The following is a 21,648-nucleotide window of genomic DNA, read 5'->3' on the forward strand; positions in this document are numbered from 1 at the left end:
TCCCTACCTGAAATATCCCAATTGAGGCAGTGCTGCTAAACATCTATCCCTATTCAGTGGATCAGGAAGGATCCAAGCTGCTCTCAGGATGGAGGAATGATTCACATTGCTCGAGACAGAAAGGTAAAACTGTGTCTGCTGTCCTGTATAGTGTCACACCACTTTAATTGTTATGGCTCCATCCTCAGAATCCTGGGATTTGTATTTTGATGAGGTACTACTCCACTCTCCTAAAGTACAGTATATGGAAACTCATTTCTTCAACAAACTCTAACTCCCAGAAATCTTTACAATGCAGAGGCATGTCAAGGCTCCTCCAGAGTAATTTAAAGAACAAAAATAACCTGGAATGAAGACAGTTACCAAACTGGGAAGTAAAATAATTTAGCTGAAGTCTCATACTCTTATCCTTAGAGGATGGCAATGGCAAACCTTCTCTGAAGAAACATGGCCAGAATACCTGGGATAGGTTTGCCTTAGGGTTACCATAAATCAGAAATGGCTTGAAGCCACATAACAACAACAACAACATTCTTTGTTGTACATTACTTTTATTTCTTCTTTTAATGTTTAGTGATGTGGTGAGGCTTTTTAGAATTGGTATACAAAGCATTGGTAAATTGGGGTTATAACACATATGCTTCAGACTAAGGAAGATGAGACATGATAACAGTTTCCTTAGTCTTAATCACTGCTGGGATGTGCTTCTCACCTGTACATGAAACAGTCTGTCATAAGGATGTGCAGTATTTGGACTGGACTATTTAATGCATTTTTCCTCTATGACTTGACTCCCATGGTATTTTCTGCCATCATCAAAAATTGCCCCCGTTTGGTTAAAAGCATTTTGCACTGTGTCTTCAAATAGACATTTGATTGTTGTTTGATTTCCTCTAACCTTGCGGTTTTATTGTTTAGATCTTATCTTGTTTTATTAACTTTTGGGGGTCATGTTATATTTGTCATAACTATTGGTTTGCTGGAATTTTGTATTTCCACGAGATCTGTTGTTAGGGCACAGTGTAAGATTATGTAAATTGATCTGAGAAGCTTCTTGATTAATTGATCAGTTTGCTTCCCACATGATGATCGGTACAGAAATATTTTGGTCCCTTCTTACTCTATGATTCTTCAAGGAGATTTTAGGAAACAAGGAAAAGACAAAAGAAATGTTTCCCTACCCTCTAGTCCGTTACGCAAATGGAATCACAAGTGAAGTGGATTAGAAGCTTAATGCTGTCTTCAGGTAAAGCTTGCCATTTTAATCTCCTCCTGACACCTATTAATCTGAAAACTCTTTCCCATTATACCACCTTTCTATTTTTTGCCCTGAACTTCCCATGCTCCTTTTGGGATCTCATCATAAGATTCTTTTCTCATTGGCTGGAGAAGGATTTAGTGAGTACTTAAAACATCGAGAACTTCTTTGAACAGGCTTTTGCCATTTTAAACCTCAGTGAGTGTGGGAGATATTTTCTCTGAAAGCCTTTTGCCAGCTTTTCCTTATACATGGTCAAGCCTTAGGAAGTTTGCTGCTAGTAAAGGTCGTACTGTCTAATCATTTTCATTCAAAAGAAGGGAAAACTTACTGAAGGGCTCCACTGTTTTTGAGAAACAGGCCCACCTCCTTCGCTTTAAAATGGGGAACATGGATGGAAAATCCGTTGAGGAACTGAGTGCTACAGAGTGCCACCAATGGTACAAGAAGTTCATGACGGAATGTCCCTCAGGACAACTTACCTTGCATGAGTTCAAGCAGTTTTTTGGATTGAAAAACCTTACACCAGCATCAAATGAATACATTGAGCAAATGTTTGAAACATTCGACTTTAATAAGGTGAGCATTCAAAATGGATGAAGGCATTTTACTGTGTCTGTGCTTAAATATTATCTTATATAAATTTATAATAGAAAGACCTGTGAAATAAAAACTGCTGGTTCTTTTTTTCTTTGTATTTTCTTTATAACATTTACTTTCCTTATAACATTTTCTTTTCTTTTTTCTTTTCTTCTGCTTTTCTTTGTATTTTCTACTTGGCATGATAAACATTTATATCTGTGAAAATGAGTTATCTCTGTTTCACTCAGAGTTGCTGATTTTGAATTGCACATACCCTTTTATTGTTCTGTTCTAAATTACTATCCTTGATAATGTGCTCTAAATGTAAATCAAAGTGCATCTTTTCAGAAATATTTTGCTTACAATGGTTAGCTTGATCATTTAACTTTACTGTTTAATAGATAGCGCTCAAATGGAATAAGCCAGCTATTCCCCAAGTTTTCTGTTCAGATCTGCTCAGCAAACAGAGAAAAATGGAATCCTATAACACATATACTGCAATACATTAGGGCATCATGCTTTAGTTTTTATTCTTAGTCATTTGATTTTGTTTCATTGTATGCATCAGGATTTCTTATTACTTGCATAAAAATCTTTTGCATATGAACACAAATCACTTTCGTTTGCAAAATACTGAAACTATACATTCTTCAGTTAATTTTTTCTGCTTTAGTTGATACTGTATAAGAATATTCTGATTATGCAGTGCTTCTTGTGACAAGTGTAAATATTTGTGTTTGTTGTTGTGTGGCTTCAAGTCATTTTTTACTTATGGCAACCTTAAGGTGAATCTATCATAAGATTTTCTTGGCAAGTTTCTTCAGAGAGGGTTTGCCATTGTCATTTCCTGGGGCTGAATGATTGTGACTTGCTTAAGATCACCAAGTGGGTTTCCATGGTCAAGCTGGGATTCGAATCCTGGTCTCCAGAGTCATAGTCCAATGCTCAAACCAGTCACAATGGCTGTCCTAGTTAAATGAACTTAGAAATTTCTAAGGGGCTCAAGTGTTAGTTACTGCTATCTTGTGGTCTATATTGCTATAGTACCATGCCTCCCAACTGTCCTGATTTGACAGTCACAATTAATTAAAATTAACAATTAAAAAAGTTGTCCCACTTTTCCATCTATTTTTAAAATGTCCCCATTTCCCTCTCCTCCTTCCACATCCCACCTTTCTTTGGCCTGTTACAGACTGCCAAAATAAAGCTGCTTCAGGTCTCTTTGGAGGTATGCTATTTAAATAATGCATGTATCCTAAGAATCTGGAAGCTGCACCAAAGCTGCACTCCAGTGTTTAGGAATGGAATGTGGCTTTGGCGCTACCTCCGGACTCTTAGGACCCATGCATCATTTAAATAGCATACCTCCAAAGAGACCCGAAGCAGCTTTATTTTGGCAGTCTGTAACAGGCCTTTGTACTCAGCTTACTTCAACTGCAGCAAACTGAATTCGAAGTGCAAAAATATTTTGCACTTAGTTAATTCAGCAAAGAGGAGAAGAGAGGGTGATCCTGCCCTTCCTAGTAGGTTCAGACAAAAGCAAACTGCTGCAGTATCTCCTAGCTTGTGTGTTCTTCCTCAATCACTTTGGCCATCTTGACCATACTCTGATGCTGCTTGGTGGCATATGTCCTGATTTTCATCTGTGATATGTTTAGGAGCACGTAGCATTCTGATTTTATGCCTTCATTAACCTGTTTAAGATTACTTCACACTGTGTAGGGGGTAGTGAGCCAGATTCAGAACCCTGTAAGGGTCTTTTAGGACAAAGACAGCTGTAAGGATTATTTTCTAGACACAGGATTGTAGAAGCAAATTCTGCTCTCAAGTAAAAAGAGTATAAATTTGGACCTGAGCAGTCCCAGCTTTATTCTCCCATCAGCTTTGTACTAGAATGGTTTACTTTGATATACCTTTGATTGTCCAGACGGAACTATCTCAAAATCTTTTCAACGAGTTTCTAGTTTAAATCCATTATTTTTAGTGTAGTTCTTGCACTGGTCAATTACAGATAACATGAAAATGAATTAATAAAAATATATTGAGCTAAAGAAGTGACGTCTACTGTATATACTCGACTATAAGTCAACCTCATGTATAAGTTGAGGGCAGGTTTGGGGGCTAAAATTATGGATTTTGATATGTCCCGTGGATAAGTTGGAGGTAAAACTTAGCAGCATGTAACAAAGGATGTAAAGGATGAAGCAAAGGAAAATGATGCTAAAGATCTTTAAAATTTCTGACAGGCATGACTGTTTGTGTTCACCTTAAAGGCTGGATAGTTGAGGTAGTAGAAAGGATTGATACTTGTTTTAGGTGCTCCAAGATGAGATTAAGTTCTCACCTTTCACCAGGGCATGGTTCCCTTTTTGAAAAGAGTTAAAGTACAGTACTTACATTGACCCATGGATAAGTCGACCCAGGTTTTTTGGGTCGATTTTTTGACTAACATTTCTAGACTTATTATTCAGTAAATATGGAGGTATGGATCACAGCTGGTCTTCAAGAGAACTAATTATTTTGTTACACTACTAAATTCTGAAAGACAACTGGACATTTTTACACACATATACAGTTAGCCTATTGTGCTCCTGTAGTTAGTTTAGAAATTGAGTATGGACCCATGAGCTTCACAGTGAAAATTTCCTGTTTTTAGAGGGAATGTTATCTTCAGCCAGCTTGGTTTAATGGTATGACTCTGGAGACCCATTGGGTGACCTTGAGCAAGTCACATACTCTCAGCCTCAGGGGAGGGCAATGGCAAACCTCTTCTGAACCAATCTTGTTAAGAAAACCCCATGATCGGTTCTCCTTAGGGTAACCATAAGATGGAAATGATTTGAAGACACAACAATAACAAACTATCTGTGGGTATTTTAGTGCAGATTTCAGGTGGTGATATTGCTGGCTGAAACCTGCCCCCCCCCCCAAAAAAAAAAACTGTCATCAGAAGCAATAGACCAGTTGTCAGATTTAACAGAACTCTGCATTGTTGTTGTTGTTGTTGTTGTGTGCCTTCAAGTCATTTTCAACTTATGGCTGAAAAAGAGGTTATCCAGAGGTGTGTGTGTCTTCAAGTCACCCGTTGACTTATGGTAACCCCATAAATATCATAGTGTTTTCTTAGGCAAGGACAACTACTGATTTAAAAGTGCACCCTTTCCAATAAATGCATAGTTTATACACATCAAAGGCAACCATAGGAAAACTATATCAGTAAGTACAGTAAAAATCCAGTTGCTAGTAACACTTAGAGTAGGCTGATCAAATAGGTGTGATTCACACAAATGTTGATTTACCATTTATCACTTGATTCAATGGGTGAACTCTTATGGGTATACCAATTGAATTTAGTCCTGTAAAAAAATATCATAAATAGGGCCCACATGATGCTATTTCTATTTAATCATCTTTTAAAACCATTTCAGAAATATCTGTTTGACTATAGTAGATTTATTAATTGACAGAAGTATTTCCCCTTTCGTGAGTTCTTACATACCCAGCATAACATTTGCATTAAAACGAAAAATGACAACTTTTAAATCTTAGTATACATTGAATGTGTACTAAGAGAATGTATACTAAGAGAAGAACAAATATACAACACATGAAATGAAGAACTGTATAAAGATGAACTCCAAATATTAGACAGCAATGTGGAAGCTGCAATAAGAGGTACTAGGAAAAACAAGTCACCAGGAACAGATGATATTCCAATAGAATTGCTAAAATCCACATAGATGAAATCAACTCTAGTGATAACTAAAATATGCCAACAAATATGGAACACAAAAAGATGGCCAGCAGACTGGAGATCAATATACATCCCAATCCACAAAAAAGGAGACACAAAAAACTGCAGCAACTACAAGAACATAACAGTAATATCCCACACAATCAAAATTATGCAGCACAGACTCCAATCACATATATAAACAGAAATCCCAGACATGCAAGTAAGGTTCAGGAAAAGAAGAGGCACTAGTGACCATGCTGAAAACATATGATGGTTAATGGAGTGAACCATGAAATTCTAAAAGAAAATCAGAATGTACTTTGTAGACTATAGCAAATCTGATCAGAGCAGTTGAGGATAGGGAGTGTTGAAGATATCTCATCCACAGGGTCACCATGAGTAGAGCCCAACTCAAGGGCAGGTAACAGTAAACATTAAATATGTATCAGTATTATATTTTGGCTTATTCTGATAATAGTCTCTGTTACTAACAAGAGCACCTAGAGAGTGGACATAAATTACAATAATTCACAATTTCCCTGTCCATTTCTCCTTACACATCTAAGTGTTTGTTTATGTGCTGAATTCAATATGCTCGATTATGTAATTCATAGCGTTAGTTAGTCAAAGCATCCATTATATACTGTCCACCCAAACATCCATTATATTTGTAAGCCAAGACACAGCTACTGATACACATAACAGGCTAAATAAGAATGTTCACAGTGGTGCTTGGGCTTGGCCTTGCATGATCACAGGCCAAATCAATGACCTATGTGCTTCATGCTTCTAAGCATATTTGTATGTACATGTGCCTTCAAGTCACCTGTCCACTTATGGCAACTCATGAATTTCATAGTGGTTTCGGGGGGGGGGGGATATTCAGGGATGTTTTGTTATTGTCTTCTGAAATATAGCCTACAATAGCTATTATTCACATAGAGGCAAATTAAAAAGTTCAATGGGACATATCTATATTTGAGACTGAAACAATAATTTATTAGTCTGATGAACTATAAATCATACATATCATCCATTTCTTATTTAGCACAAGTATAAGCGTAAGACTACTTCATCTTGCTATTCAACATCTTTAGCAATGATTTGGATGAAAGAATAGGAGGCATGCTTAGCAAATTTGCAGATGACACAAAATTAGGAAGAATAGCTAAGAGGACAGGATGAAAATTCAAAATGACCTAAATAGATTAGAAAGCTGGGCCAAAGCTAACAAAATGAATTTCAATGTGGAGAAATGTAAGGTACTGCACTTCGGGCATACAAATGAAATGCAGAAATGTAGGATGGGAGACACCTGAATGAGACTATGATGTTTATCACACTATGCTCTTAAAGAGGTACTATTCCAGTGTGACTCCTCTAGCAGCCTCCTGTTGCATGCTGGGATTGGCAGTTTTAAGGAGCTGAACTTCTCTGCCTGAGAATTCTAAATACCCCTCCTTAAAACTGCCAATCCCAGCATGCAACAGGAGGCAGCTAGAGGAGTCACACTGGAATAGTACCTCTTTAAGAGCATAGTGTGATAAACATCTATGTTTGAAAGGGATCTAGGAGTCCTAGTAGACCACAAGTTGAACATGAGTCAATAGTGTAATGTGGCAGCTAAAAAGGCCAATACAATTTTAGGGTGCAACAATAGAAGTGTAAAGTTTAAATCAAGGGAAGTAATAGTGCCACTCTATTCTGCTTTGGTCAGGCCTCACCTGGAATACTGTGTCCAGTTTTGGACACCACAGTTCAAAAAGGATGTTGACAAGCTGGAGTGTGTCCAAAGGAGGGCAGCTAAAATGGTGAAGGGTCTGGAAACCATGCCTTATGAGGAAAGGCTTAGGGAGCTAGGTATGGTTAGCCTGGAGAAGAGACAGTTAAGAGGTGATATGATAGTTCTCTTTAAGTATTGGAAGGGGTGTCACATTGAGGATGGAGCAAGCTTGTTTTTTGCTGGATGGCTCTTGTGGTTTCTTCCAGTTCTATGATTCTAGGATCTTTGCTGCTTTAACTACTATGGTCTTCATTAATTTAAAAATCTCCTAGGATTTAAGATATTAAGGAAATTATTATATTGTAACAATAACCGAACGTCCATCAGAACCTATTAACTTGCATTCAGCATTTCCCCAGGATGTGCCTGTGAATCCTTACCATTCACTCAAAGCCCTGAATGGTCTGATTGTTTTGAGAGAAACTATTGGTGATCAGTGTTATAAAACTGATCATAATTTGTTTTCCGTTCTTACGTCTGACTTAATCATAACTGACACCAGATAACCACTCCCTCAGTATGAATACTTCTTCATACAGTGACACCTGCCCACTGTTTCTTCCTTGCAATTCAACTTTTACACTGTTCTTCCACTACAACACACAATAGTTTAATTATTTCATTGCCTGGACGAGTTTCACCATGGAATTCACAGAGGAAATAAATCTTTGCCCTTTGACATCAAGGGACTAATCATCAGCTTTGCCATTCACATTTAGAGTTGGCAGATCTTTTAAGCTTCTAAGGATCTGGCCATAACAAAAATCTCAGGTAAAGTAGTTTCTGAACAAGCATTTCAAGATCAAATGTAATAAAACAGGTTGAGTCTCTCATGTCCAAAATGCTTGGGACCACACACACACACACACACACACACACATATATATATATAATTTTTATTTTTTGTACTTTGGAATATTTGCATAATGAGATATCTTGGAGATGGAACCCACATCTAAACATGACATTCATTTATGTTTTGTATACACCTTTTAAACATAGCCTCAAGATAATATTATAAATAATATTTTAATAATTTTGTACATGAAAAATGTCTGTGTACATTTAACCATCAGAAAGCAAAGGTGTCACTATCTCAGCCAGCTACTGAATGTAGACCATTTTGGATTTTGGAATTCTGGATAAGGGGTACTCAACTTATAGTAGTAGTAGTAGTAGTAGTAGTAATGATAATAATAGGAATAAAGGTAGGGATAGGTTTTGAAAAGCACGAGTAACACACATATTAGATACAGAAATATATATTTAAAATTTATTTCTATATTTACTTTTCTTAAGGTACATCCTACCTTTCTTCCAAAATAGAGCATAATCATGATAATAGATTTTAATGGTATTTAATTCCAAGGAAGAAATGCAGCCTTAGGTTCCTGTTGATGCATGTTTCATTTATGTTTTAGCCCCCCATGAAAAAATGTAAATGACATGCCAGCCAAACAAGGAGGGGACCTAAATAAAATTTTGCATTGGAATTCAGAGAGCTGTTTAAACACAGGCAAAGTTTGTGCTTGGCTTCATTCCCAACCCCTTACTCCGAAATATCTTCCACTGCAAATAAAGTTTGCTAGGTGGCATGCAGGACTAGTGCTTGAACCACACAATTTGAAACTGCTCTTGAGTACATGAGACTATCTTAATGTTTCTTTGATTCTTAACCCTGATAACTAAGTCAACATACAGGATATCCAGAGCAGTAATTGGTTTCAACATTGTTAAAACCTAATCTGGTTTTGGAATAAACCATCTGTAGAAGAAATCAGATTAGCTATTTTTGAATTTAAGGTCAACAGGTTGAGTTGATGCAGGAGCTCTGTCTGCTTTTAGATTTTGTTATTTTATATTTGAAACATAGAGGTGAGAGTGTTATAAGTATACTTTAGTTTTAGTGTAAACATAGGCATGGTTTGTATATTGAATATTGAGCACATGCACATGCCACATGTATATCTGTTTCCCCTGTATGCAAATAGACATTAATCCTAATATCTATCTTCTTTAAAACCGCCTTGAAAGTCCTGGCTAAGACACAAATCTCTTCAGGTTACATGGCAACAAGAGCTAAAGATATAACGCCCCCAAAATTGAAATGAAATGCAAGGACAAAGATAAAAATCAAAACTCAACGTGAAATCGTAAGGACAAAGCTAGACAAGAAAAACATGGTTTAACCAAATAAGCAATATATCTGTTTATTCTCTGAGAGGACTCCTTTTCTTACATGTGCAATAGGGAGGACTCTAGTAATAATATATGTAGTGTGCAATGAAGCTATTGTCTTTTTTCATACCTTTGCCAAAGGATTGGAATTTGTGAATATAATTCAGTTCCACAGGGTTTTTTAATATAAATTTTATTAAATTTTGAAAACATGTATATAAAGATAGCTAAACTATTATATACTTGACAAACACCAAATATAAAACAAGAACAACATACATAAAATAACTAAATTCAGTTCTATGGTTTGTATTTCTAGTCTTCCTTTGTATATAATTTCCTTGTTTGAGGATCATTATCCCAAATAATATCAGTAATAAATCTTTGTGATCCATACAATTTGTGTTTGTGTAACATAAAACAAAACAAAAACAAAATAAAAAAAACCCAAATAACCACTTGTTAAATTTTGGCTATTGCCTACGATTCCTCTTTTCATTTCAAAGATCCATACAACGGTTTTAGTAAAGTGTCTAATTTAAAAGTCACATTCATTAGATTCTAATAATTGCTCTACCTGTATACACCTGCCTGAGCTTATGTTCTGTCACGACTGTACAGAAAGATACTACTTACCATCATTAGAAGTATTTCAGTTGAAACCAAATGTATCCTATGAACCACATTTTTTAATTCAGTGGGACTTAGTTGTGAGTAGACACATATAGGATAGCCCTGGTAGCCTTGTGTCCATTTAAAAACAAACAAACAAACATTAGTTTCCTGTGTATACTTATATTGACTGTGATTTGAGGATCTTGTAAATAAAGAAAATACAGTCAATGAGCTTATACAGCCCACTTAATTTTTCTTCCTATGAAAAAAGAAGTAGGAAGGAAAGAGGACACTGGAATGCTGATTCATAAGAGCAGCTGAGACTGATTTTTGTGATCTGTGAGACATCACAGATGGACATATGATTTCATTCTCATTGTACCACCATTGCAGATTAGTTGTTTGTGTTAAAGTCTCCAAGAATGTATTCTGGCAAATGCAACTGGATTTGATGAACCCCACTGAAAAGGTCTGTAAAAATAGATGTTTATATTTTCTATGCCCCCATGCATTGAAGACATACCTGTGGTTGTTGCAAGGTAGATATTCAGTAAGTGTAATTGTGGCTCCCTCATGCCTCTGAAATGCTGCTTTTTCTGTTTCAACAGGATGGTTACATTGACTTTATGGAGTATGTAGCAGCTCTAAGCTTGGTCCTGAAGGGGAAAGTGGAGCAGAAACTGAGGTGGTACTTCAAACTCTATGATGAGGATGGTAATGGATGTATTGACAGAGATGAGTTACTAAACATTATTAAGGTGGGTTATTTTCATCAGTATCTTTCTTAGCCAGTTGCTATGCAGTTGGGAGATATAACTGAAAGAGCCTTTGAGGAAACTGCCTTTCAGCTTTTTATACATGATATTCAGAAAGTATTTTAGCCTTTCAGTTCCATATTATGACTGATATCCTACATCAAGGAAGCAGAACATGGATCCCATGCCCTTCCATGTCCATCCCCTGCTCATGTCTTCTTTTGAACCCTATCCAAATCTTACCACCATCACAGCTGTGAAACCTCAATAATGGCAGTGGCTGCAACTTAATTTTGGGGAGTGGGGAGAGCCAGAAGACAATCCAGTTGTTAATGAGCTGGCTTGGCTCTGCTCAGAGGAGCAAGGAAATGGAAATGTGCTCATAGTTCGAGTGTACCTTCTTATCCCTTCCCTACTTCTGTTGAATTGCCTCCCCATTTGTTCCCCTTCCCACTGGTAAGCAGCTGTAGTGGCCCATTATAGGGTTTGAGTGTTTCAATAAGGGCTACAGTATAGTACTTTGCATGTGATTAAAAAGCAAACATACATATGTACAATCTACACTTGTCATTAACAGGAATCTGGCCATTATGTCTCAGTCCCACACTGTGGCCAGAATCTTGTTAGTGCACTATAGGAGGTGGATTGCTGGGATTCTGCAACTGAGATTAGGAGATGGCTATACACAATTATTTACTCTCTACAGCTATTCCCAATTCCCACCAAAGGTAGATACTCTCAATACAATTATGACATTTTTAGGGGGTTGAGTCCACAATCTCTGTTCAAAACGAAAGAGAATTTAGAATCAAAAACATTGAAAAAACTTTGATGGAACCTTATGAACTCTGGTGTAGCATACTCTGCCCTGATTTTTTTTCATCAATTTTAGAATCAGAAATTTTCAGTTGGGAAACCTAAGAATTTGTTGATTCATGCTTCAGAAAAGAAGTCTTTTGTTTCCTATACGGTTCACAGATGCATCATTCTGAAACATGTACACATTGAATGTTCTCCATCTTTATTTCCTGCAGGCAATTCGGACCATTAATCCATGCAATGAAATAATGTCGGCTGAGGAATTCACAAACATGGTGTTTGATAAAATCGATATAAATGGAGATGGTAAGGATAACTCTGAGATGTTATATTAAATTAGTATTCCCAAAATATGGTTGTTTATATTCCATCATGGAAGTTAATACGAAGGTTTCAAAATGACACCACTGCGTTGTAGAGGAAATCCAGCACCTGAGGAATGACTGCTGATGTTAGCTACTAAGATCAGTACATTGGCAAAGTGCCATCCCACTTCTTTTCATGTGGACCAACAGCCATCTTAATTTTCACGAAGTATGTGGGTTTGGTCTAACCATTTTAGCTTATCTTTACAAACTTTGAGATTATCTCACTTCCCTCAAAACTCTCAAATTTTCTTTTACTTTCGCCCCCACCCCCCTTTTGCTCCAACTCTAAGTTGGTCCTGAGATGTGCAAGAAAATGTTTATTAATGACAGAAAATAGCCAGCAAGTCAACAGGAAAAGGCACAGATCCTCAGAGAAAAACATCCATCTATCCTGAAGGCATTTCACATAATCAGTAGTAACTTTATCAGGATTCATTAAAATGTGAAGAAGAGAATTCAGATGGGTAGAGGAAGGTAAACACAGAGCTTTAAGGGAAGAAAACCAATAATTCAAACTGGATAAGTTGAAGAAATATTTAGGTAGATCAGTCAGTGTGACATCTTGTCACATTTTTAATTATGTTTTTATAAGTATATGATTACAAGAAGGAAGGAAGGAAGGAAGGAAGGAAGGAAGGAAGGAAGGAAGGAAGGAAGGAAGGAAGGAAGGATTACATAGTATATGAAGATGTAATCTGACCATGTTCTCAAAAACATGTTTTCTTGAAGTTGGTATTTATATAATACATATTCATGAGTAGCAGTCTGATTTTCTGTCCATTGAACAATAGATGGAAAATATTTATCTTTCAGCTCTGGATTATGAACCTTTTGACAAAGTTTACAGGAGCCAACTAATGGTCAAATGGAGCATTAGTTAAATTCCATGTCACAGGGATATAACTTGAAAGAATATGTGTATCTATAAATATCTAACATTTTTCTAGTACAAAACTGCTTTGTAATATATCCAACCAAAAAGGGGATAGCCACTGAACATGTCCATATCATATGATACAGGGAAGTATTATCAGTATTTGCCAACATTTAGTGTGTAATTTCTTTCTAAATGGGTATAATTTTGATATCCCATGATAAAGAACTAGTGAAAGGATGTGCAATGTTTACCCCATGTTCTAAGCATTTTTCATCATTAGCTATTCTGGTTAAGGCTGATGGGCTTGCAGTCCAACAACATCTAGAGGGTTGCATGATTCCTGTCCTGAATACTTGGATTCCCTGTTCTTTGGATGCTAAATACAATCTTTTAGCTTTTTGAAAAACATGGTCAGAGTTTGCCAGAAATGGTACACAAGATATAGAATAGACATGGACAACTTATGGCCCTCCAAGTGTTGTTGGACTACAACTCCCATCACCTTTTACCAGTGGCTTTACTGGCTAGGGCTGAAGGGCACTGCAGTCCTATAACATTTGAGGACCACAAGTTGTTCAATCCTAACTTAGAAATAGATAATTGGATATCCATGTCCTGGATTACTCATTAAACCAAATACTTCTTGTTACTTTAGGCTCTGTAGGAACCAAATCCTTTTATGTGTTTCTGTAGGTGAGCTGTCTCTGGAGGAGTTCATGGACGGTGTACAGAAAGATGAGGTTCTACTTGAGATCCTTACTCGTAGCCTGGACCTGACTCACATTGTTCGAATGATCCAGAATGATGGGAAGAATCCTGATGAAGGAGGGAAGGCAGAGGCAGCTGAATAGACCATTTGTTGTTGTTGTTTAAACATGCATTTTTGTTTTTTAAAGAAAAAGAAATTTAAATAAAACACAATAATACATTTTTAAAAATCAGGGAAACAAATTGAACAGGTGTTTTAGGATACCAGACTATAGAAAATAAGCACAACCTTTTATTGGAATCATTGTCTCTTGTGAACACAATGAATGATGGTTGTTGCTGACACTTCTTTAAGGCACGAGAAGTAAAGACAGTGTCTTGGGCTTCTGCTAGACTCTAGAGGGAATTATGTGGAAAGAAAAGGAGATGCTTACCTGCCAAGTTCCTCAAAAAGCAGTGTTAGTGGGGGAAGTCAGTTTGAGGGAATGTTTTGAATGGTGCCACAAGAATCCCTGTGCCATCGTGACTGCTTCTGAATGTTGCTGATTCTGGTGAGGAGTACAAGGAGTAAGATCACAGTGGACTGAAAAGTAAAATATTTACAAAATGCTCACACACCAGCTCTCCTTGATAGCTATGGATTACACCCCAATATTATCTCCAACTAGTTCCTGACAGCCTGACTTTGGTTCCACAAAGTCAGGTGTCAAAGACTCATTGATGTAAATTGATCTAAGGTCTGTGGCATAGTCTTTTAAAGAGTCTCTCTGTGTGTGAAGTATATATAGATAACCAATGTAATACTTCAAAGAACAATAGTGCAGCTGTCTTTGGCAAGTGGCAGCTTGGAAAATACAATTTAAGCACACAATATAAAGATTAGGAAACCAAAATAATTTGTATACTATATTGAATAGAATAATTTGTGTTAGGTAAAGTAAGAATTTGCAAGCTGTGATATTTCACAGAAATTAACATTCACCTGTCACAAAAATTTGCAGTAATAAAAAATTTGGAGTTGAAAATGTATACTTCAGCAGACATACTTCAGTTAACAAAGCCTCTTGCGAAAAGCTCCTTTTGACAGTCTTCACACCTGCCCAGCTTCTCTTTCCTCCTCTGTTTTGCTGGAAGGTTTATTTTGTTTTGGGATTTTTTTTCAAACATTGCTGGCATGTGAAGGGTGGCAAAAAAGAGCTGGAATACATAGACTTTTGTTGTTGGGTGGCACAGCATGTCTGCAGCATACAATGCAATAAAAGTTGAGCTGGGAAAGAACAAGATTCTGCTCCAGCTGATCCTACTGTGGCTGGGTGCATTTGCCTACAACAGGCAAGGTAAACAGCAGCTGCTCCAGCATTCTTTACTGAGCATATATGAACAGAAAAAAATAGAAAAGAGGAGAGTAGATAAGCCTGTCTCACCAGCTCCCCAAGCATGTTACTGGAGTATATATCTATAAATTTGGCCATTAAAAATGGAAATCTTAAGACCAAATACATTTTGGAAGAAGCATTCAAATGGTCTCCAGCAAGTTCAAAATGTTTTAGTTTAAGGCTTTTGTGAACTGGTAGTTTTATAGCACATGTGACTATCGTTAGCTTTGGATAAAAAGTTTGCTGAAACATGTTGAACAGCTCTTCTTTTTTGTTGTGTAGACACCTATCCCTATTCTTTCCATGTTATTTCTGCCTTTTTGTTTTTGTTTTTTTCAAGGGGAAAAATGATTTTATTCAGTAATTTGTTGTAGCAAATGGTAATGCTTAGGAACACATCTACTTTGTTAACTGAGGGGCATGCAGCCACCCCTTTACTGGCCAGATTGGGGCCATGGCAACCTCATGCTGCGGCCCCAATCTGGCCTCTGGAGAGTGCAAAAAGGAGCCACAAAAAGCAGCTCCTTTTTGCTCCCTCCAAGGGGCACCATAGCTGCTGCGGTGCAGCTTTATAATGCCCCTTCAGTGCTGCATCATGTGGATGCAGCGCCGGAGGTACATCATGATGGAACATGCCATGTGGACCTGCACACACCAAAATGACACCATGGGGGCAGAGTTAGGGTGACCAGCATCAGGGCGCTGCACCCTGACTCCACTCACAGGCCAGCAAAAAGTGCCGGTCTGTATATGTCTTGAGTTAAAGCTATATTACCTTTGGTTTGTATTTGGAAAACATTTTGCACCATGAGATTGAAAGACAGCTTACAAGTTTAGCAGGTCTATGAAACAACTGGCACCAACACTGAAATTCAGGAACCTATAGAAAACCTATATCTGCTTAAATGCTTCTATAGAAGGATTAAGCTACACTTGATATTTTTTTCCTGTATATCTTTATTATTGCCTTAGAGATAAAACTTAGCTTCAGAATGAATACAACGAAAAGTTCTCCTATGCTGATTTAGTAAAGGAGACTTCAAAATTTAATAGCTATATTTAGCAAAGAAAAATAAAATGTTGGCATAGGTATGCACAGTAAAATAGGCATGTTACACACCAGCCAAAATGTTCCCTTCTCAATTTGTATAACATTATCAAATGTCTATTAATGAGTTGGGCATGATAATCTTACCCTCTCTTATGACATGTGCAGAAATAATGTGGATCAGGTTTATCTGTCATTGTCAGAGTAGTTTTCTCAGCATTCATGAGGGAATTTTAAAAAAATTGATTTGTATTTAGTTTTACTTGTGGCCACAGTATGGTTGAAAGTCATCAACACAAAATAAATCTAAACTGCTTTTTTGTTTGTTGAGAAGATTGTGAGAATAGACTGAAAATTCATCATCTCCCTGAAACTCCTAAAGACCAAAACTGTATTTTAGAGTGTTTGGGAATACAAATATACATATTTGTGAGGAGAAAATGTGATGTTTTAAGCAAGAGAGACAGCCATAAATAATGCAAGAGTATTTTTTTAAAGTCTTAACATTGTCAGTCTTTTTAAACAACTGCTTGTTGTTTTCTTGTCTGTATGGATAAGATTAATAGGAATGGTACTATATAATTGTTCATAGATAATCTGCATATGCCCAAAGCCAGAGCTAGAATAATATCAAATAATAATAGTTTTTGCTATTATTTTTCTTCATTTTTAAATATTCAGCATGTGCCTTTAAATGTGTACAAGACTATTCAAAACAGCATCTGCACAAGCCTCTCAGTATTGCATGAAGAATTTATCAAGTGCAATAGTGACATATTGTGGCTCAAAAAGTGTTTCTCAGCTATCTCCTTCTCTGAATATTGTATACAGTGTTTATTTGCTAGTCTTCTGAGATTTCTTTTGGATTATCTAGATCCTGGTGCAGACAATCATCTTGCTAGTTATTTTAGTGCCCAATTGTATTTTGGAGAGACTAATGGAGATTTTTGGTTCAAGTGCTTTATGTTACAGAAAGTTGTAATAGTCATTTTTAAAATAATTAAGCAGTTTTCCACCCAATTTCCAATTGATAGAAATTGGTGATAGAAAAATAGGAGGCTTAAAATTCTGAATTAGATGACTTGAAAACATTTCATGGGAAATATGTTATTTCTGGCCCAATAATCATAGATGTTCTGGAAAATGCAAAGACTGTATTATTGTCTTATCTACTCCACTGAAGAAATTGGATTACATATCGTATTGATATTCATTGTTCACTAATGAATGTGGCTATGATATTTTGTGGGAACCCTGAAGACTTTTTTTGAAGAACTCTTTAGCACATAATACTTCATGCACACTTTTACTCTCCCTGTTAGGAATGATTGAATGTAGAATTTTATTTACCTATGGGGAGAGTTGGCAGATATAAGAAGTTAGATGATACTTTAGTTAAGGTTGTTAAGGTTGCCAGATGAAATAAGGGACAGGGCAACTGTCCCTTTAATGGTGGCATAGAAAAGGGAAATCCATTAAAGAAACAGGAGATCTTCCCTTAATTAACCTGGCAACCATAAAAAAAAACCAATAAATAGCAATTGTCTTGGCTTTTAACCATCGCACATGACATGTTTCCAAATTCCTCTCTTATTTTCTGTACATATTTCTGTACAAATGTAAGATTTTATGTTTTATACTTTTCATTGTACAGTGTAATAAAAGGATATGTTAAAGATGGTGTTTTAGAAAGTCAGCTCCGTTCAGGTATTTTACCTAAAGTTTTTTGTGGGTTTTTCAGGCTATTTTACCTAACCTTTTGAATTTCTCAGATCTGCCCAAGATATTTTTTGCTGCCTGAAGCAAAGAGCAGGATAACTTCAGTGTGGTACAGATTGTGCAAATGCGCCATGCTGGCGCCAATTTTAGGGTTACAGACTGCACAGCAACTGCATGGTCCCTAACCCTAACATGGCATGGCACCGTAACAATGGCACCGCCCCATGTACATGGCACCACCATTGTTACATAAGCACTGCATGGCATCTACATGTCACCACACGGCACTTAAGTAACGAGTGCGCCACTGGCACACTCATTACATCGGCCCTGCAGCGCAAAAAGAAGCCATTTTTTCCTGGTTCTTTTTCCTTTGGAGGGAAGTCACGCAGTTTGGCAGCTGCAGCTTCCCTCTGGAGAAAATTAGGCTGCCGGCAGGCCGCCCTTTTCAGGCAGTCTGTCCTATGCCTTCTCCCCCATCTTACTCAGCTACCATGTGCAAAAGGCAACCAAATGGGGCAGTTCAGTCTTAATTCAACACTAGTGATGTGACATTATCAGAGCAAGAAAACTAGGACTGCTAGATGTTTAACAGTCCAAGTTGCATTAGGCTCTCCCTCCCTCCTCGCATGACCCATGGTCAGGGTTTGTGGGTATTTCCCAAGATATCAGAAGAACATAAAGCAGGAGCAGACCTTCTTTTGGTCGCACTGCCCTCACACAGACATGTTGGTGGGAGAGGGTCTTCTTGATGGCTGCTCTGAAGCTATGAGACTCCCTTTCAAGGAAAGTTAGGCTGGCAAGCTCCTTGTCTTTCCATCTGTAAGTGAAGAGAATGTATTCCTACTGGCTTAAGGAAAGAGTGTTTTTATTTTTTTATTTTTTTGTCTTTTTTAATGGATATGTTTTAAGTGGTTTTAACTCTATGAATAGTTTAACTAAATTTTAACAATAACCTTTTGTATATTTTTACCTATATGCATTTTAATCTGTATTGATTTTAACTTGATTTTAACTTGTTAACTGTCATGAATCCCAGTTTTGGGGAAAATGTGACAATAAAAACATCAATAAAGAAAGCAACAGCACTTTGGTGGCAAAGGACAAGTCATGTTACACACACAGCTCTTTCCATTCTGCATTGCTTACTCTACCTTCCTCTGCCTAACACTTGGACTGGCCCTTGAATCACTGTTCTTTCACTTAAGTTTTCCAGAATGCTTTGTTCATAAGGAAGGCTGTCATGGCAGTCAACACACAGATTATGATACATAATACTGTAGAAAAATCCAAAGAGAAGGGGGAAAGGGATCACTTTTTCTTTCATATGTCACTCATCTGACACTGGATGGACTCTTGTTGCTGAGTCCTAACTGGAAGAGAGCCACTCAATCAATTATTGAATGATGAGTCTAATCCAATTAATTCAGTTGTTCTAAAAAGCATAGCCTTATGTATATTGTATACTCACTGGTTTTATATGAGCCAAAATATAATGTTTAAAAAAGAAAACATTATTGGTTCTCTGAAACACAGTGTTTACCCATTCCTCATCTGAACACTAATGTTCTGGGGAGCAGTGAAATACAATGTCTTGCTCCCCTTCATTCTGAGATACAATTTATCAAGAACATTACTACTGTACTACATATAATTTATCCACATTTACAGTCACACAATCAACCCAACAATAGCTACAGAATGACAAATTTATTTTCTTCCCCCATATTCTGAAATGCATATATAATGACTGTTCATTTGGGATTCCAATCTATAGGAATTGTTAGGTGATATTATTATGTATTCTAGGTAAACAGGGCTGGCATTTAAACTGACTAGAGAAAGACAGTAGGAGAGGATAACATTGTTTTAGAGTAGTGCTTCTCAAACTTTGACTGTCAGGATGTTTTAGACTTCAGTCCCCAGAATTCCTGACCATGCTGGTTGGGCCTTCGGGAAGTTCATATTCAAAACATCTGGAGCACCAAAGTTTGAGAAGCACTAGTTTAAAAGGAATACAATCCTATTTTTCATTATTTAAACTATCCAGCACTCTCAAGATCTTTTACTATACCTCTGCTGCTGCCTCTGTGCGTCACTAAATTCAGTTTTGAATCTGAATTAATGGAATTCAAATTCCAGATAAACTGGGCTGATCACACAACAGTGACAGGGCAAAGAAGGCATAAAGCATTGGAAGAAGGAAAAGTCATAGAAATTATCTTCACACAGGAGTTTATCACATGAGATCTGTTCTCACCATGATCTGCACTAGTAAGGAGAACTGGATTCATACTGGTTTGGAAATATTCCTTCTCACAAGTCTTTGCAGTAGCGCAACTGGGGCGTCACACTGTCTTCCACACTTTTCTGAACTCCTCCCTGAGCCCATCTCCATGCCCTGCCCAGCATACATTTCGGGGGGGGGGGGGGTTGTTTGTTTATTTTTAACACAATTCCTAGGTATGTCAATACAATTTTTAAAGTAAACAAAGTAAAAGAATTTTTTTAAATGTGTGTGTGTGGGGGGGGAGCCTGCCTGGGAATAGAGAGAAGGAGAGGAGATAGGGGAGAAGATTGGACACTGACATCATATGACTACTCAGTACCAGAACTGCCATGCAAAGAACCTATCACACCTGAGGACTAATGGGACAGCAGTGCATTTGGGGGCTTATTGATAGGTTTTCCTGTCAGTGACAAGATGCACTCTAACTATGCTTGTAGAGGAAGGCAGCAACAAGATGGAGATGGTGTCATGTGATAAGTATAGTCAAAGGCACAATCTTTAAGCTTTAATTATGGTTTAGAAGCTGCATATGATAAAGTCCTTAGTATACAGTATCTACTCCTCACCCTCCACCCTTCTTATTGGTTTCCAAGCCATTTTTAAAAAGCCTCTGACAAATGTTATAACCAGACTGAAAATTGATCACGTATTGGCAAATATGTAGTTACAAATATATTTGTACTTGAATGGCTTTAAGTCCTTTTTGACTTATGATTACCATGAGGTGAAACTGGGGGTTTTATGGCAAGATTTCTTCAGAAGAGGTTTGCCGTAGCCTTCCTCTGAGGCGGAAAGAGGTGTGTGCCTTAGTGACTTGCTCACAGCCACCCCCTGGGTTTCCATGGCCAAGCAAGACCTTAAATTCTGGTCTCCTAGAGTCCTTGTCCTGCACTCAAACCACTATACTACACTGACTGCCCTTGCAAATGTACTACATACACTAAAACTGAGCTGCTACTTAATTTAGCTTCAACTCAGGCTGACCTCAGGTAAATGCATAATGTAGAAGATTCACTGAACTTCAGAGTGCGACAAGGTCAGATAGCTTCATTTGTAACAAGTTCTCATTACTCCTGTCTTTATATCCAAGTTTGACACATTAGTCAAAACACAGCATAATATAGTGGACTGATTTTTTTAAAGCTAGCCAAATAATAGCTACCTCATTCTATGAATAAATAAATAAATCACTTTTACCAAAACATGTACTACCACATTTTTGTGGGGTTTTAGGGTTATGTGGCTGTGTTCTAGAAGGGTTTATTCCCGATGTTTTGCCAACATTTGTGGCTGGCATCTTCAGAGACTACGATGTTTTCCAGTATTCCTGAGAAGAGTTTGTGATTGACAAAGCTATACAACAGAGATGTTCAGAGTATGTGCTTGCAGTGTTTTGGTCTATAACTTCCAGCCTCCAGGACAACAACATTGTCCACCTCTGCTATATAGGTTTGAAAACCAATATACATGCCCAACTTTCACCTTGCATTTCCCCCTCATAACTAGTTACTACAACTCATTCTCACAGTTTTTCTC

At 37.3% G+C, this 21,648-nt stretch overlaps 1 protein-coding gene across 1 annotated transcript; it reads left to right on the forward strand.

The window, feature by feature from the left end:
* Positions 1 to 1,385: 1,385 nt before the first annotated feature.
* Positions 1,386 to 15,369, forward strand: GUCA1A (guanylate cyclase activator 1A). Its single transcript, XM_089514420.1, has 4 exons — positions 1,386 to 1,837; positions 10,761 to 10,910; positions 11,942 to 12,032; positions 13,665 to 15,369. The coding sequence occupies exons 1-4, from the start codon at positions 1,640 to 1,642 to the stop codon at positions 13,820 to 13,822; spliced, it is 597 nt and encodes a 198-aa protein (XP_089370546.1). The 5' UTR covers positions 1,386 to 1,639; the 3' UTR covers positions 13,823 to 15,369.
* Positions 15,370 to 21,648: the final 6,279 nt, after the last annotated feature.

The sequence above is a fragment of the Sceloporus occidentalis genome, unplaced genomic scaffold (genome assembly GCF_023333645.1).
Source record: "Sceloporus occidentalis isolate IW3139 unplaced genomic scaffold, rSceOcc1.0.p SCAF_3, whole genome shotgun sequence".
In the NCBI taxonomy this organism is placed as follows: Eukaryota; Metazoa; Chordata; class Lepidosauria; order Squamata; family Phrynosomatidae; genus Sceloporus; species Sceloporus occidentalis.